Raw genomic sequence first — 19,020 nt, forward strand, 5'->3', positions numbered from 1 at the left:
AAACATAATTCATTCCCTCTAATGGGATATTCACATGTAACTCAAACTTTCATGCTTACCTTCCACTGCTTTCAATGCTCTAATCTTGTCTCAAGTACAAGCCATGCATACATATCCCAACAAAGCATTTCTGTCCCTAAACAAACCACTCAAATGAATATATTAGGGAAAGACCTGACCCCTCCTGTCTCAGCCTCCAGTATTTATGCTGCAGTAGTTTATGTGTCGGGGGGCTAGGGTCAGTTTGTTATATCTGGAGTACTTCTCCTGTCCTATTCGGTGTCCTGTGTGAATCTAAGTGTGCTCTCTCTAATTCTCTCTTTCTCTCTTTCTTTCTCTCTCTCGGAGGACCTGAGCCCTAGGACCATGCCTCAGGACTACCTGACATGATGACTCCTTGCTGTCCCCAGTCCACCTGGCCGTGCTGCTGCTCCAGTTTCAACTGTTCTGCCTTATTATTATTGGACCATGCTGGTCATTTATGAACATTTGAACATCTTGGCCATGTTCTGTTATAATCTCCACCCGGCACAGCCAGAAGAGGACTGGCCACCCCACATAGCCTGGTTCCTCTCTAGGTTTCTTCCTAGGTTTTGGCCTTTCTAGGGAGTTTTTCCTTGCCACTGTGCTTCTACACCTGCATTGCTTGCTGTTTGGGGTTTTAGGCTGGGTTTCTGTACAGCACTTTGAGATATCAGCTGATGTACGAAGGGCTATATAAATAAATGTGATAACAACCCACAATTTTTCTGTGGCATTGTGCCATGATTCCGAGTACCAGTCAGGGATGACAGGTAACACTAATACCAACCATTCAACCATTCACACTATTGCCCCTGGAACCCAGTTGCTAGGAGACCCTGTCCCACCATCTGCTGCTATGGAGATAGAGTGGGAGGCCCGGGCACAATGGAGAGCCCGGTGATGATAACCAGCTGCGGCTAATATCCTCTTCAGACATCCAATGTTCAAAATGTCTAACCGTATCTACTTTTACACATTATGTACCAGCCTTTTGAGTCAGGCAGATGTTGGAACAAATGCTTTTGCTTCATGGGATAATACATGTATGCATGAACAGTTATCGGTTATGCAGGTTTCTCTGAAATCCATAGTGGTCCAACAGCTGGAAAGTCAAAATATATGTACGATACAATTAACCTGGTTGCCAGATCTGTTTCTGTTAAAGCCAGCTCATTTCTGGTTGTTGTTCATCTCAAAAGCCAAAGTTGTCTCAAGTACAAAACAAGACTGGCAACCAGGTGAGTATAAAACGTACTTTGGCCTTTTTCTTCAGATCAATCAAATAAGAATCTTTATTGAGTCCCATATATTGCCATTAACTTTCCTTCCTTTACAAAAGACACACGAAAAATACATTTTCAAATAGTAAAAAAAGTAGGAAATCTAACTGTCCCACAAGGTGTCCCAAGACAGACAGCAGAGCATAGATAATCATCAATTGAATAAATAAATAAAACATTGAATATGGCTATTTACATGGTGTAATACAGTTTATCGTTATATAATAATAATGCTTATGTTCATAGTGAATATACAGGTATTAACATTGTAATTGTCTCAACCAAACAATGCATTATCTCACAGAGAAAGCCCAGGGTTCGACAGTGGCTCTGGGCCAATCACAATCTTTCATTCTGCAACTTCCTGATACAAGCAATCTAGGCAGGTCCATTGTTTGGTCAATGTATTGTTGATGGGAGAGCCTTTGGTTGTGGTGCTGGAATGTGTGACACCCTCTGATTGGGTATTTCCACTGTCAGTCACATTCTGTTGATTTCAATTGGTTTTCCTGTTCCAGACTGTAGAAAGTTAATTTTAACTGTTGGTATTTTCTCTAATCTCGTAAAATCAGTAAAACAAATAAGCAAGGAGACAGTGGAGGAGGCAGAATCAGGTAAACAGAGAACTACCAGTTCACAAACATCAATCTGTGAAGCTCCAGAATTAGCTATAGAAATAGATCTAGAATCAGGTAACCCTCTCCATATCTTCACCTCAACCACTAGGGGGGAAACACAACACTAACTTTAGATCAGTGTCGAGACACAAGGCACTCCACTTGCCTCATTTCATCATCAGTTTGCGTCACCGTTATAATGCCAGCTTTGAGCATTATTTTGAAACCGAAAAGAGCTAAGGGTGCCATCTAACTTGTCTCTTTTCCAAGGTGACATGAAAACCTCTTGCACTCCGCCACTGTTCATTGTACACATCACCATTACTGAAACATTTACAGAGGGTGGTAACAGCACACTCAGAAAGGCAAAAGGACGACAACTTGAGTGACACCTCATTGTTAAGATTGCTACCATTGATTGGAATTGAGGGGTGAGGGAGGAACTAAAAAGCTGCTACCTTTGAACAAAGGGAGTAGAAGGGGAGATTGTCCCCAAACACCAAATAAATTCATAAATAAATCAATACCTTAAACTCATGCTCGAATAAATAAAAAAACAAAGAACAGCAAAATATGTATTTTTCCAGATGAACAGTCAAGCAGTTTTCTGACAATCAGTTTCAATCCCTCATAGGGAGTTTTGGACGATTTCAGGCTACAAGAAGTCTGGTGATTCTGGTTGATTGGTTGTGTGGTTTGTGTCTTCCATGTGTGTGTGAAGGTGGAAGGATCCACATAGGGTAGTGAGGGTGATCGTAGGCAAAAAATTAAAAAAAACATTTTCACCTCATTGTAGTGTTGGTGGGTCTTGGGGGAACATCCTTGTCTGTCCAGTACGACGTTCATTGTCCATCTCATTCACCCCCCAGATAGACCATTACCTATGACCTATAACACTTAACCTGTGGTCTCCTGTCCACCCTGAGGCCTGGGACAAGCATCAACATGCAGTGTGAATACAAACATGTCTCTGAGCCACTGTGTGTGTGCGTGTGTGCATTTCTGTATATTCTGTACACTGGAAATGATTTATCATTCTTGTAAACACACAAGCACACATGCACACACACGCCCTTACACCTATGTATTGTGGGGGTACATGAACTGCATGTCAGGTGGATAGGGTCACGTGGATGAGCTAGCAGTAAACCTTATTGGTGAGTCCAACACTGAGCTGTGCCCTACAGCTAAGCCACGCCTCTCCAACACTCTAGGTCTGCCCACTCAGTCCCAGCCATTGTCCTTGATCATGTGGGCCAGCTCGATAATGAACTTCCCCTCCTTGTACTTCTGACTGCTCTCAAAGGCATGCTCCTGCGGAGATTGGGGGGGGGGATACAGTGGGGGTAGAAATAAAGGGAGAAGAGGATAGAAAGAGATAGAGAGAGAGAGACAGGGACCGAGAATGGGAAGGAGGGGAGAGAGACAGTCACAAACATTAGTGAACGGATGAAACAAGCATTTTCATGAATGTAAACAGTGCCTTGATGTTTTCTATCTGGGGTAATCTCTCGTTGTTCTATATGTAATCTCAGTGTGAGTGATTGTGTATGTGTGCGCGCGAGAGTCAGTAAGTGAAATTGAATTGTGTGTGTGTGTGTGTATTTGAGTGTGTGAGTGATTGTGTGTGGGAGAGTGCAATAGTGTGTTTCTGTGCTGATTATCCCCCCATTGATAAGTGTACTAGGTCAGCAGCAGCACCTTTGGCAGTGTGACAGTGCGGGAACATCAGGCCTCGTGGATGATATTAATAATAATATCACACAGATGGCAGCGCCATAAAACACCACAAGGCCGCGTACCGTCCGGGTTTCTCTCCCTGACCTCCACCCAAGCACGCACGCACACACGCACACACACCTTAACCCACATAGTTAGCCACAAAGCAGAGTCAGGGACCCCAGCAATGTGGAGCATTTATGTCTATAGATGTGTTATACACCTATATGTATACAGAACTGTTTGTAGGGGATTCCTATGTAATTAGCTACTCACGTATTTCCAGCCCAGTGTGGTTTTACAGTTTTCACAGTAGATATCAGCAACCGCATGAAGCCCTGTCAACAGAACCCTCTCTTCTGCTAGTCCACACCCCACGTTCACCCTGAGAGGGGGGGGGGGGGGGGAATAATGTTATAAATGGAGAGAAAGGTGAAGAAAAGAAAGAATGAGAAATAGAGAAAGAGGGGGTGTCAGAGGAGGGATGAAGTGATAAAATACGTGCTCAGGTACTTACACTGAGTTGAACAGGTACGCTCGGCCTTGACTTCCTTGGAAAGACTGGACGAGAAAAAGAGAGAACAGGATGAGAAAAGCCATACATTACTATCACAGGAGTAGACATTTAGAATGGTCGGTTGTTTTTTTCATTTGTCTTACACAGCTTCAAAGCAGACAGATGGCATAGCACGTTCCTAAAACAAAGGTATCCCATTCTCTATCCCACTCAGAAAATATTGTTTATATGTTCATTGTTGTTAACTCAAGCACAGATAAGTAACTTTGTTCAAATTTGGCACACAGAAACATGAGGCCATGAGTAACTTGGTCAAAAAGATTGGCGCTGCCATAAATAGTCTCACTTAAACCCTAATATTTTTTTCTTTATCAATCTACACAAAATACCCCATAATGATGAAGTGAAGAAAGGTTTTACGATTTTTTTGGCAAAAAAACCTGAAATACCTTCTTCACATAAGCATTCGGACTCTTTGCTATGAGACTCGATTGTGCTCAGGTGCATCCTGTTTCCATTGATCATCCTTGAGATGTTTCTACAACTTGATTGGAGTCCACCTGTGGTAAATGTAATTGATTGGTCATGATATGGAAAGGCACACACCTGTCTATATAAGGTCCCACAGTTGACAGTGCTCGTCAGAGCAAAAAGCAAGCCATGAGGTCGAAGGAATTGTCCGTAGAGCTCCGAGCATCTCTTGCATCGAGGCACATATCTGGGGAAGGGCACCAAAACATTTCTGCAGCCTTGAAGGTCCCCAAGAACACAGTGGCCTCCATCATTCTTAAATGGAAGAAGTTTGGAAACACCAAGACTCTTCCTAGAGCTGGCCGCCCTGCCAAACTGAGCAATCGGGGAGAACGGCCTTTCTCAGGGAGGTGACCAAGAACCCGATTGTCACTCTGACAGAACTCCTGAGATACTCTGTGGAGATGGGAGAATCTTCCAGAAGGGCAACCATCTCTGCAGCTCTCCACCAATCAGGCCTTTATGGTAGTGGCCAGACGGAAGCCACTCCTCAGTAAAAGGCACGACAGCCCGCTTGGAGTTTGCCAAAAGGCACTTAAAGGACTCTCCGACCATGAGAAACAAGATTCTCTGGTCTGATGAAGCCAAGATTGATCTCTTTGGCCTGAATGCCAAGTGTCAGGCCTGGAGGAAACCAGGCACCGCTCATCACCTGGCCAATCCCATCCCTACGGTGGAGCATGGTGGTGGAAGCATCATGCTGTGGGGATGTTTTTCAGCAGCAGGGACTGGGAGACTAGTCAGGATCGAGGGAAAGATGACTGGAGAAAAGTACAGAGAGATCCTTGATGAAAACCCACTCCAGGACCTCAGGCTGGGGAGAAGGTTCACCTTCCAACAGAACAACGACCCTAAGCACACAGCCAAGACAACACAGGAGTCGCTTAGGGACAAGTCTCAGAATGTCCTTGAGTAGCCTAGCCAGAGCCCGGACTTGAACCCGATCGAACATCTCTGGAGAGACCTGAAAATAGCTGTGCAGAGAAGCTCCCCATCCAACCTGACAGAGATTGAGAGGATCTGCAGAGAATAATGGGAGAAACTCCCCAAATACAAGTGTGCCAAGCTTGTAGCATCATACCCAAGCAGCTACATCTGGTAAGACAAGGGGCGGGGGGGTGTGTGCATTTGTCAATAACTACTGGTGCGCGATGTCTAATATTAAAGAAGTCTCGAGGCATTGCTCGCCTGAGGTAGAATACCACATGATAAGCTGTAGCCCACACTTTCTACCAAGAGAGTTCTCATCTATATTATTCGTAGCCGTCTATTTACCACCACAAACTGACGCTGGCACTAAGACCGCACTCAACGAGCTGTATAAGGCCATAAGTAAACAAGAAAATGCTCATCCAGAAGCGGCGCTCCTAGTTACCAGGGACTTTAATGCAGGCAAACTTAAATCCGTTTTACATATTTTCTACCAGCATGTGATATGTGCAACCAGAGGAAAAACAAGATCAAGATCACCTTTACTCAACACACAGAGACGCATACAAAGCTCTCTCTCGTCCTCCATTTGTCAAATCTGACCATAATTCTATCCTCCTGATTCAGGCTTACAAGCAAAAACTAAAGCAGGAAGTAACAGTGACTCGCTCAATACGGAAGTGGTCAGATGACGCAGATGCTACGCTACAGGACTGTTTTGCTGGCACAGACTGGAATATGTTCAGGGATTCATCCAATTGCATTGAGGAGTATACCCCCTCAGTTACCGGATTCATTAATAAGTGCATCGATGACATCACCCCCACATTGACCGTACGTACATTTTCCAACCAGAAGCCCTGGATTACAGGCAACAACCGCACCGAAGGCTTGAGTTGTCGCTTTTCACTAATCCAGACGCTTATAAGAAATTCCGCTATGCCCTCAGATGAACCATCAAACAGGCAAAACGTCGATACAGGACTAAGATTGAATCCTACTACACCGGCTCTGATGCTCGTCGGATGTGGCAGGGCTTGAAAAATATTACGGACTACAAAGGGAAACCCAGCCACAAGCTGCCCAGTAACGAGAGCCTTACCAGATGAGCTAAATGCCTTTTATGCTCGCTTCGAGTCAAACAACACTGAAGCATGCATGAGAGCCGTAGCCAATGTGAGCAAGACCTTTAATCAGGTCAACATTCACAAAGCCGAGGGGCCAGATGGATTACCAGGACATGCACTCAAAGCATGCGCAGTCCAACTGGCAAGTGTCGTCACTGACATTTTCAACCTCTCCTTGACCGAGTCTGTAATACCTACATGTTTCAAACAGACCAACATAGTCCCTGTGCCCAAGAAAGTGAAGGTAACCTGCCTAAATTATTACCACCCCATAGCACTCACGTCAGTAGCCATGAAGTGCATTGAAAGGCTGGTCATGGCTCACATCAACACCATCATACCGGAAGCCCTAGACCCACTCCAATTCGCATAACAGATCCACGGATGACACAATCTCAATCACACTCCACACTGCCCTTTCCCACCTGGACAAAAGGAACACCTATGTGAGAATGCCATTCATTGACCACAGCTCAACATTCAACACCATAGTGCCCACAAAGCTCATCACTAAGCTAAGGACCCTGGGACTAAACACCTCCCTCTGCAACTGGATCCTGATGGGCTGCCCCCAGGTGATAAGGGTAGGCAGCAACACATCTTCCACGCTGATCCTCAACACTGGGGCCCCTCAGGGGTGCTTGCTTAGTCCCGTCCTGTACTCCATTTTCACCCACGACTGTGTGGCCAAGCACGACTCCAACATCATCATTAAGTTTGCTGACGACACAACATTGGTAGGCCTGATCACTGATAATGATGAAGCCGCCAATGGGGAGGAGGTCAGAGACCTGGCAGTGTGGTGCCAGGACAACAAACCTCTCCCTCAATGTGAGAAAGACAAAGGAGCTGATCATGGACTACAGGAAAAGGAGGGCTGAACAGGCCCCTATTAATATTGATGGGCTGAAGTGGAGGGGGTTGAGAGTTAAGTTCCTTGGTGTCCACATCACCAACGAACTATCATGGTCCAAACACACCAAGACAGTTGTGAAGAGGGCACGACAGAGGAGGAGGGCCCCCCCCCCCCCCCATGAGACTGAAAAGATTTGTCACGGGTCCTCAGATCCTCAAAAAGTTATACAGTTGCACCATCGACAGCATCCTGACCGGTTGTATTACCACCTGGTATGGCAACTGCTTGGGCATCTGACCATAAGGCACTACAGAGGGTAGTGCATGTGGCCCAGTACATCACTGGGGCCAAGCTTCCTGACATCCAGGACCTTATATACTAGGCGGTGTTAGACAAAGGCCCCAAAAAATGTGAAAGACTCCAGTCATATACTGTTATCTCTGCTACCGCACGGCAAGTAGAGCACCACGTCTAGGACCAAAAGGCTCCTCAACAGCTTCTACCCCCAAGCCATAGTATGTACATAGGGCAGCAACCTCTAAGGTGCAGGGATGAGTAACCGGGTGGTAGCCGACTAGTGACAGTGACTAAGTTCAGGGCAGGGTACTGGGTGGAGGCCTGCTAGTGATGGCTATTTAATAGTCTGATGGCCTTGCGATCTAAGCAGTTTTTCGGTCCCAGCTTTGATGCACTTGTAATGACCTCGCCTTCTGGATGATAGCGGGGTGAACAGGCCATGGCTCGGGTGGCTGAAGTCCTTGACGATCTTCTTGGCCTTCCTGTGACACCGGGTGCTGTAATGTCCTGAACGGCAGGCAGTGTGCTCCCGGTGATGCGTTGGGCTGTCCGCACCACCCTCTGGAGAGCCCTGCGTTTGCGGACGGTGCAGTTGCCATACCAGGCGGTGATACAGCCCGACAGGATGCGCTCAGTGGTGCATCTGTAAAAGTTTGTGAGGGTCTTAGGGTCTGTTCACCACGCTGTCTGTGTGGGTCGACCATTTCACATTGTCAGTGATGTGTACGCAGAGGAACTTGAAACTTTTCAGCTTCTCTACTGCGGCCTCTTCGATGTGGATGCGGGTGTGCTCCCTTTGCTGTCTCCTGAAGTCCACGATCAGCTCCTTCATTTTGTTGACATTGAGGGAGAGGTTATTTTCCTGGCACCACTCTGCCAGGGCCCTCACCTCCTCCTTTTAGGTTGTCTTGTTGTTGTTGGTAATCAGGCCTACCAATGTTGTGTCATCTGCAAAATTGATGATTGAGTTAGAGGCTTGCATGGCCACGCGTTCTTGGGGGAACAGGGAGTACAGGAGAGAGCTGAGCACGCACCCTTGTGGGGCCCCTGTGTTGAAGATCAGCGTAGTGGAGGTGTTGTTGTCTACCTTCACCACCTGGGGGCTGCCCGTCAGGAAGTCCAGGACCCAGTTGCACAGGGTGGCGGTTCACGTCTGTGGACCTGTTGGGGCGGTGTGCAAACTGAAGTGGGTCTAGGGTGGCAACTCAATCATAAAGTTTGCAGATGACACAACAGTAGTGGGCTTGATCACCAACAACGACCAGACAGCCTACAGGGAGGAGGTGAGGGCAGTCGGAGTGTAGTGTCAGGAAAACAACCTCTCAATCAATGTCAACAAAACAAAGGAGATGATCGTGGACTTCAGGAAAAAGCAGAGGGAGAACCCCCCTATCCACATTGACGGGACAGCAGTGGAAAAAGTGAAAGGTTTTAAGTTCCTTGACGTACACATTAGAGACAAACTTAAATGGTCCACCCACACAGACAGTGTGGTGAAGAAGGTGCAACAGCGCATCTTCAACTTCAGCAGGCTGAAGAAATTTGGCTTGTCACCCAAAACTCTCACACATTTTTACAGATGCACAATTGAGAGCATCCTGTCAGGCTGTATCACCGCCTGGTATACCAACTGCACGGTCCTCAACCGCAAGGCTCTCCAGAGGGGGGTGAGGTCTGCACAACGCATCACTGGGGGCAAATTACCTCCAGGACCCGATGTCACAGGAAGGCCAAAAAGATCATCAAGGACAACAACCACCCGAGCCACTGCCTGTTCACCCCGCTATCATCCAGAAGGAGAGGTCAGTACAGGTGCATCAAAGCAGGGACTGAGAGACTGAAAAACAGCTTCTATCTCAAGGCCATCAGACTGTTAAACAGCCATCACTAACACAGAGAGGCTGCTGCCTACATACAGACTCGAATCATTAGCCACTTTATTAAATGGATCAGTAGTCACTTTAAATAATGCCACTTTAATAATGTTTACATATCTTACATTACTCATCTCATATGTATATACTGTATTTTATACCATCTATTGCATCTTGCCTATGATGCTCGGTCATCGCTCATCCATATAATTAATTATATGACATATTCTTATTCCATCCCTTTAGATTTGTGTGTATTAGGTAGTTGCTGTGGAATTGTTAGATTACTTGTTAGATATTACTGCACTGTCAGAACTAGAAACACAAGCATTTTGCTAAACTCGCATTAACATCTGCTAACCATGTGTATGTGACCAATACAATTTGATTTGATTTGAGCTGTTCTTCCACAAATGAACTTTTAACAAGGCACACCTGTTAATTGAAATGCATTCCAGGTAACTACCTCATGAAGCTGGTTGAGAGAATGTCAAGAGTGTGCAAAGCTTTCATCAAGGCAAAGGGTGGCTACTTTGAAGAATCTGAATATTAAATATATTTTGATTTGTTTAACACTTATTTGGTTACAACATGATTCCATACGTGTTATTTCATAGTTTGATGTCTTCACTATGTAGAAAATAGTCAAAATTAAGAAAAACCCTGGAATGAGTTTCTGTGTCCAAACTTTTGACTGGTACTGTACCTTTAACCTATATCAACTCAAGCTTTTGTGTGTATTTTCTACAACTACAAGGGAACTCCCAGGAGGCACATAAAATTACAAGCCTCCTTTTGACTGGATGAGCCAGAGCTCTGCCCTACAACATGGCCATAATGAAAACAGACTTGAGGGAGGAGGCTTTATGACTGGCTGCTTTTCCTGAGGGTAGTGTGCTCGCACTGTGACATGTGGGAAGCTTTGTAGCCACCAGGTGTCATTCATGAGGGTGATGTACACAGAACAGGTCTGCACTGGGCAACTGCCACATCAAAGTCATAGTCAAAGGGACAGATGGCTGTACTCCACACCAGAAACTGAACACTAGCCAATCAGGACAGGGCTAGAGGCTAGAGCCCAGACAAAGGAAGTGTGTTGACCCCTGAATGAGACCTAGTGGTGTCTTTAATACCTGCTGGGACAGAGGTTATGATGAGAGAGTGGAGCTGAGAAGTGGCTATCTAATATACTGCAGACAAACCTCTATGGTTTAAAAAGCAGCTGCCTTTAAAAAGTAACAAATCCATGTGAAAAGGGCCTGTGGCATCGATATGAGTCAGACACAGTTATTCTGGTGTCAAACTTGACTACCAAGTCTAAATAGGACACTTTTGGTCATAAAGTCAGTCTCGTCTAAAACGGAGTTTGGAACATCTTTGCATCACAACAGGTAAATAATGAAGGTTGGGTTTTGATTTGACTATGTCCATTTGTCCAGTCACATGGGGTGAAGCGCTGCGGCGATTGCCCTTGATCCAATTAAATCACATGCGCCAAATGTGATTTGGTCACATGCGCCAAATATAACAGGTGTAGACCTTAACGTGAAATGCTTACAAGCCCTTAACCAAAAATGCAGTTCAAGAAATAGAGTTAAGAAAAAATTTACTAAAGTAAAAAATTAGGAGGCCATAATACAGGGGGTACTGGTACCGAGTCAATGTGAGGTGGTACAGTCGAGGTAATTTGCATATGTAGGTAGGGGTAAAGTGACTATGCATAGATAATAAACAGCAAGTAGCAGCAGTGTAAAATCAAAGGGGGGCCAATGTTAATAGTCCGGGTGGCCATTTGATTAATTGTTATGGCTTGGGGGTAAAAGCTGTTGAGACGCCTTTCGGACCTAGACTTGGCGCTCCGGTACCGCTTTCCGTGCGGTAGCAGGGAGAACAGTCTATGACTTGGGTGACTGGAGTCTTTGACAATTTTTTGGCCTTCCTCTGACACCGCCTAGTATATAGGTCCTGGATGGCAGGAAGCTTGGCCCCAGTGATGTACTGGGCCGTATGCACAACCCTCTGTAGTGCCTTACTTTTCGAGAATCTGGTGACCCATGACAAATCTTTTCAGTCTCATGAGGGGGAAAAGGTGTTTTCGTGCCATCTTCATGACTGTCTTGGTGTGTTTGGACCATGATAGTTTGTTGGTGATGTGGACACCAAGGAACTTGAAACTCTCGACCTGCTCAACTACAGCCCTGTTGATGTGTGGGGGGGGGGGGGGGGGGGGGGGGGGTGTTCAGCCCTCCTTTTCCTGTAGTCCACGATCAGCTCCTTTATCTTGCTCACATTGAGGGAGAGGTTGTTGTCCTGGCACCACACTGCTGGGTCTCTGACCTCCTCCCTATAGGCTGTCTCATCGTTGTCGGTGATCAGGCCTACCACTGTTGTGTCGTCATCAAACTTAATGATGGTGTTGGAGTTGTGCTTGGCCACGCAGTCGTGGGTGAACAGGGAGTACAGGAGGAGACTAAGCACGCACCCCTGAAGGGCCCCCAATAGCACAGACAGTGAGACAGACCTGCCCAGCAGCTCCAACTTTCATTACATAAGACAACACGTCGCACCAAACACCTTAGTTAGATGTAAAATTGCGCAACAAAAACATCTTCGGCAAAAACATCGAAAATTAATTACAGATTTCATGAGTTATTTTAGATTCATTCTGGGGATTTTGAGGAAGTGAAATAGGCTTCCGCATCTACAGTGTCTCATGGGGGACAAACATCATTAACCAAATGTGGAATTGGTCAGGAAACACACTTCCAAGAATAAAATATATATTTTGTAATGAGCAACAGAAAAACACGTGTGCCAATAGGCTTGTTCAGTGGCTCTTTAACACGCACACACGCAAACACACTTTTCCTCCTACATACACACACTAACTCTCATTCCTTCCTTCTTTCTTTCCCTCACTCTCTTTCTCTTTGATTCTCACATACACATACACAAAATCATCCATCCACACATACAGTTGAAGTCGGAGGTTTACATACACTTAGGTTGGAGTCATTAAAACTATTTTTTCAACCACTCCACAAATGTATTGTTAACAAACTATAGTTTTGGCAAGTCAGTTAGGACCTCTACTTTGTGCATGACACAAGTAATTTTTCCAACAATTGTTTACAGATTATTTAACCTTTAACTGACTGTATCACAATTCCAGTGGGTCAGAAGTTTACATACACCAGGTTGACTGTGCCTTTAAACAGTTTGAAAAATTCCAGAAAATGATGTCATGGCTTTAGAAGCTCATGATAGGCTAATTGACATAATTTGAGTCAATTGGATGTGTACCTGTGGATGCATTTCAAGGCCAACCTTCACACTCAGTGCCTCTTTGCTGGACATCATGGGAAAATCAAAAGAAATCAGCCAAGGTATTGGAGTGGCCATCACAAAACCCTGACCTCAATCATATAGAAAAATGTGTGGGCAGAACTGAAAAGGTGTGTGTGAGCAAGGAGGCCTACAAACCTGACTCAGTTACACCAGCTCTGTCAGGAGGAATGGGCCAATATTCACCCAACTTATTGTGGGAAGCTTGTGGAAGGCTACACAAAACATTTGACCCAAGTTAAACAATTTAAAGGCAATGCTACCATATACTAAATGAGTGTGTGTAAACTTCTGACCCACCCATGTGATGGAAGAAATAAAAGCTGAAATAAATCATTCTCTCTACAATTATTCTGACATTTCACATTCTTAAAATAAAGTGGTGATCCTAACTGACCTAGAACAGGGACGTCATGCTAGGTTTAAATGTCAGGAATTGTGAAAAACTGAGTTTAAATGTATTTGGCTAAGGTATATGTAAACTTCCGACTTCAACTGTATGCTATCATTGCCCTCTTTATTTTAGTCTGACACAAACATGCTGCTTCCATGGAAACTGTGTGTTTGCAGAGTGAATCCAGTCAATCTGATTTGATGTGCTGCTGGCTTACACTAAAAGCCCACTAGTGTCTATGAAAAGCCGGGAGAGACCGTGTGTGTGTGTGCGTGATATTAGGGAGCTTTGTAGTCAGGGATATTATCCAGGATGCTCTAGTCTAGAGAGTTCCAGGAGGGGACAGTATGCTGATCTCTCTCGTCCCTCTCTTTCATGGTTTCTTTTGCCTTCTTCATTTCTCTCATAGTTGCACACAAAGCTAAATGGACTAAGGGCTATCCCTTGATCCCGCCATGTGGGTTAATTAAGTCAGGGCTATATACTGTGTTTATGACCCACAGTTTCTGTGCCCTCATACTCACAATTGGAAACAACTGGTGGAATAAAGTGAACCCTGGTCATCCTGGTGCACCACGATGAACATCTGATGTTATGGCAAGCAAAGGAGCAAATGGAAGCAATCACGTTGAGGCAGAATCTACTCTCGGTTGCAACCGTACAGACACAAACACACTGAGGCCCTGCAGTAGATGCTAGGCAGTGTGCCATCAGTAGGATTTACAGCCGTGAAAATATGGAGTATAACTACCACTGGCCTATAGCTTCATACACGACATGAAGCTTCATACACATGACATAGCTTCCCTATTCACAGTTGTATTTCAACTTTTTTTGTCCTTGCAGAAAAAGCCTACCTTGGAGATGAGCTCGTCATGGTTGGCCAGGTGTGCTCGACAGTGGATGCAGCTGTAGGTGCGGTGGCAGTTGGGCAGGTAGGCCTGGAAGGTCTTGGAGCGCGTCATGATGATAGTTGCCTGGGAGACGGTGGTAGTTGCAGGGGCAACGGCGTTGCTGTTGCTGGGTGGGGTGGGGGGGCGGTGCAAGAAAGGGCTTCCTGCCCAGGACGGTTCGCAGGGGAAGCACCGCAACACACAGGTGAGGGCCGTGGTGGGGCGTGGGGCGGGAGGCACACACCTGGGACACACACATAAACACTTTAATATGGATCCATGACGACGGATCATGTTTGTGTTGAAGGCGCAAAAATAGTTTGTGTATGTTGAGTCTACCAAATATGAACATTTAATGTTGAATTTACCATTTTTGTTTTCTAGCATACGCTCTTATCCAGAGCAATTAGGGTTAAGTGCCTTGCTCAAGGGCACAGACAGATTTTTCACCTAGTCGGGATTGCGCACACAGACACGACACACACACACGCTAGAAACCCCTACTACTTTAAGATATAGTCTCAAAGGAATTTCATTGAAACTCCCATTTTTGGGAGTTGCTGGATCATTAACTCACTCACTCACTCACTCACTCACTCACTCACTCACTCTCTCTCATACATAAAGCATGGTGGAAGGCGTTTATGTGAATCATGACACAATTCAATACAATGCTCTCTATCGTATCATGGTACACCTATGATAGATCCTATGGCAGCAACACACACAACACAGACAATAAAACACACACACACACACAGGGTCAGTGGGCCAGAATTGGACTATCAGAAGTCTGGAACCCTGCCATACGTGTGGGCTCCACTAGAAAGACACTACTGACTGACTCAATGTAGCCACACACACATCTGTGTTTTCGTGAAATGTCAGGAATTTTTGAAGTGTCGAATGTTTTCCATAACCCCTAACCCTAAAACCTAATCCTTAAGCTTAAAATAGCATTTTAACAAATTCAGGACCTGAAAAAAGTCAACTTTTCAAAAAAGGTTTTGTTTTCCTACCTTTTCAGGACATTAAGGTGAAATGTTAGTACATTGGGGTCCTGATCGTGTAGGAAAACAAGTGTACACACGCACAAAGAGTATGAGGGAAAGAAAGGTGTGTAGGACAGGATGTATACGGCAGTAGAGAGTCAGCGAGTAAATGCTTCTGGCCTCAGTGGCCTGCTAGTGAGCCAGCACCAAAATGGTAAACATTGACGTACATTATCATGGTTTTTACGATACCAGTACTGCAATATTTTTTGCATGGCAAAAATGAAAACACGAAACACCAACTCTTTGGTCCTTTAAAAACATATATGTAAAATATTGTGAGCTATAGCTTGGAAAATAAATCAAATATGACTCTGGATGCAACATTAGGGCTGTTTTCCTAAAGAAATTAAATCCGCTATGTGTTTTGTTTCCTTACCATGATACTAACGAGTATCGCAATACTGGTATAGTCCGGTCTCTAGTTTTTATGTACACAGTCTCATAACCTAGTTTTTCTTAAATTCTTTCGCTGGTGTTGCACTTTTTCAAAGCTCTGGAATGATATCCAGCTGTATAATGTTGGCAGTGTGAGTGCCTTTGAATTCTTCAACAGGCCTAATTAAAACATAACAGGCTGCACAAAAGACTATGCTAACATTTGCCAAAACAGGATATGGCAAGCTATGAAGGCACAATTACATTCACTATTCTGTCATGTGACAGTGAATGCTCTGAACTTAGGCTACGCTCTCTGTCAGCTGTCATGAACTGTCAAACAGTTATGAAAAGTGTTCATGTCAATCCATCCTTCTATCGAGTGTACAGTGGGCAATATACCAAGCATCCAAAACTGTCGGTGAAGCGAAAAGAACATGATAATGAAGCAGAAACAAACTCATGTAAGGTTCCAGATTTGTACAATTTTGGGGATGACTTTGGATGATTCCATCTTGTGAAGAAGGGCTACCTCATTTGCACCTCTGGCCACATAAACAATGGCAGTGCCCATATATTGTCCTATGACTTCCCTCTACAGGGGCCTATACTGTTAACACACTAGCCATACACAATGCGCACTCCTGTATCCCCACTCAGCAGTTCACGCTAGGTAAGCGGCTCATGCCATGTAAGCTTTCTGTAAAGCCTGCTGACTAAGGACCCAGTGGCCTGGCACAATATGGAGGGGCTACCCACAACCCCCTGAGAGAAGAATGGAAGTGCTGAGCGCTCTATCTCTCTCTGGGCAAGGCGTGTGGGCAAGGTGTGTGTGCACCATTCCAAATGGCCAATCAAACAGACCAGCACAATCTCAAATTATTAGGAGGCACTAGCTGGATCAGTCGAGCCTTTTCAAATAAACAGACATCCCCTCTTGATGCAATAAAGCTTGGGATGACAAATTATAATTTACTTTGTGGTTAGCTGGGCTGTATAAGCCATTCATTGTCAGATGTGTCTATGGGCAACAGCTGCAGCACCTCACGCAGCCTGCAGGTGTGTGTATGTGTGTGTGCCCACCAGTGACACAATGGGCAGGCATCACAAACTATTCTCTATCCTACCACATGCAAACGACAGACTCCATCTTGGGCAAAACCAATGAAAACAAAAAGCAAGCCTCTACACGATTCATTAAACAGAGCCTTAATAACAACTCTGCCTTCACCTCAGCACAAAGGATAAAAAGAAAGGCAAATATCAATATACAAAAGATTAAACGCAGAAACAACAGCCAGCTCATAAAGATAAGAGACGACAAGCTATCATGGTGGGGTCATTTCAAATTGACCTAAAAGCCGACTCGGCAACTATTTAAATAGCTCTTAAAGCCATGAAATGACTGCCTGGCTACCAATGAGCCACAGTCAATCAACCATGCCATGTAGAGAAAGATAGTCAGCTTCCTTCGAACTTCATGTGGCTCAAATTAGTGTCTCGGCCCATCAAAGGAAATTGGAGAGTTCTATCAAAGTATCTGGATTAATCTACTATAGGCCTAGGAGTCACATTTCAATTAGCTTCCATAGCAACTGTGCATAACCCCAGTGGGAAAAGTGTCACCCTCGAAACATGCATCTGCATCTCAATTAACCTGGTATGAACTAGTGTTGTTAGATAAAACCCTCGGATAGTGTCCTTGTGTTGTCCTTTACGATATTGGAAGAGAGGAGTCTGAAATTATTTTCAGGGAGTGAGACTGTTTGGCGATATAGCGTTCACCACCAGTGCTTGTGCAGGAGCTCACTGGAGCGGAGTACCAGCACCTCAAAGGTTCTACTGCTTGAGCTCCTGTTCCTCTTATAGAATATTATCTCAAAGTATTGTGGAGCTCCTGCACCTAAATATAAACAGTATCGGCACCCAAAATGAGTACCGGCATCTATTTCAGTCTGAGTCAAGCCCTTTCACAGCTTTTTGGTCTATGTTGTCATTAGCTAACTGACAACGAGTTCAGTTAAGAATACATCTGTTAGTGTTTGTGAAGTTTTGTTCAGCCAACTAGCTAGAACAAAACAGGCATCTGTGCCATGGGAATGGAGATGAGGCTGGCATGAGTGATGGGCATGAGACAGAGAAAACACAGGGGTCAGAGATACTGGAAGAATGAAAGTGGAAGAGAGAGAGAGACGGAGAGAAAGAGATAATCTAAAAAGGGCAGGCAAAATGAGGACAGAGATGGAAAGAGAAATGGCAGCAAGAGCAGGAGGAAGAGAAAGAGAATAACAGAAGGAAAAGAGAGAGAATGAAATAAAGACAATGAAAGACAGCAGTAGCATGAGAGAGAGAGAGATACACACATTATTTAAAAAATGGTAAATAAAGGAGAGTGGGAGAACCAGGTCAGTGGCAGCAGTAGCAGCAGCAGTACTGGTGTGTGTGAGTGTGACAGTATACGTCGATATGACCAGACTAGGATAGGCTGCTAGTACATTTGTATTTATTAAGATGCCCATTAGCTACTGCCAAGCTAAACTAACTTCTTCAGGTCCAAACAGGATTAAAACAATTACATCACAACAAAATGTAACAACAGCCTGCAAAAATAAAACAATACATCGTACAATATATTATGATATTATTACAAATGTACAATATAAAATGAACAACACTACAATACAACAATATTACAATGTTACAATATGTAGGCCAGGGACGTCACCAGATTTCACAAATAGCTCCACTAACTCAGCACCACTTTGCTAACTAGCTACAGTGACGTGCGGTGAGGTCAGTGGCTGGGGAAGCACTGGTTATTATCAAAGCCAGATTTACTCACATATAAACCTTGATGAAGCCCAAGTTCACCATACAACAGATATCTCCAACATCCAGAGTGACATACGCTATTAACCTAAATTAACAAACAATTTTCACCAAATGTAAATACCAATGTAGCCAAGATACACATGCCTCCGATGACAGCATATTTCATATCATCCGACAAAATGACACACTGCTCAACTCAGCCATAGAACGATGTAGGATCCACACTAAAATACCAAAATATGGACACATTTCATCCGAATAATTCCCAATATGAAAAATGAATTTTAGGGGGGCCTCTCGAGTGGTGCAGCGGTCTAAGGCATTGCGTCGCAGTGCTAGAGGCATTACTACAGA

The 19,020-nt window shown here is 44.7% G+C and overlaps 1 protein-coding gene across 1 annotated transcript in view; it reads right to left on the reverse strand.

Moving 5' to 3' along the window:
* Nucleotides 1-1,047: 1,047 nt before the first annotated feature.
* The window catches only part of LOC110537579 (protein yippee-like 1), a 31,249-nt gene continuing 13,276 nt past the window's right edge, over nt 1,048-19,020 (reverse strand). Inside the window, exons 2-5 of the mRNA XM_036937538.1 lie at nt 14,369-14,648; nt 4,158-4,201; nt 3,917-4,025; nt 1,048-3,235 (exon numbers count right to left, since the gene is read on the reverse strand). Coding sequence (XP_036793433.1) covers nt 3,146-3,235; nt 3,917-4,025; nt 4,158-4,201; nt 14,369-14,476 — 351 coding nt within the window. The 5' untranslated portion in view covers nt 14,477-14,648 and the 3' untranslated portion in view covers nt 1,048-3,145. The remainder of the gene's footprint in view (nt 3,236-3,916; nt 4,026-4,157; nt 4,202-14,368; nt 14,649-19,020) is intronic.

This window comes from Oncorhynchus mykiss, chromosome 12 (assembly GCF_013265735.2).
Source record: "Oncorhynchus mykiss isolate Arlee chromosome 12, USDA_OmykA_1.1, whole genome shotgun sequence".
Classification (NCBI taxonomy): Eukaryota; Metazoa; Chordata; class Actinopteri; order Salmoniformes; family Salmonidae; genus Oncorhynchus; species Oncorhynchus mykiss.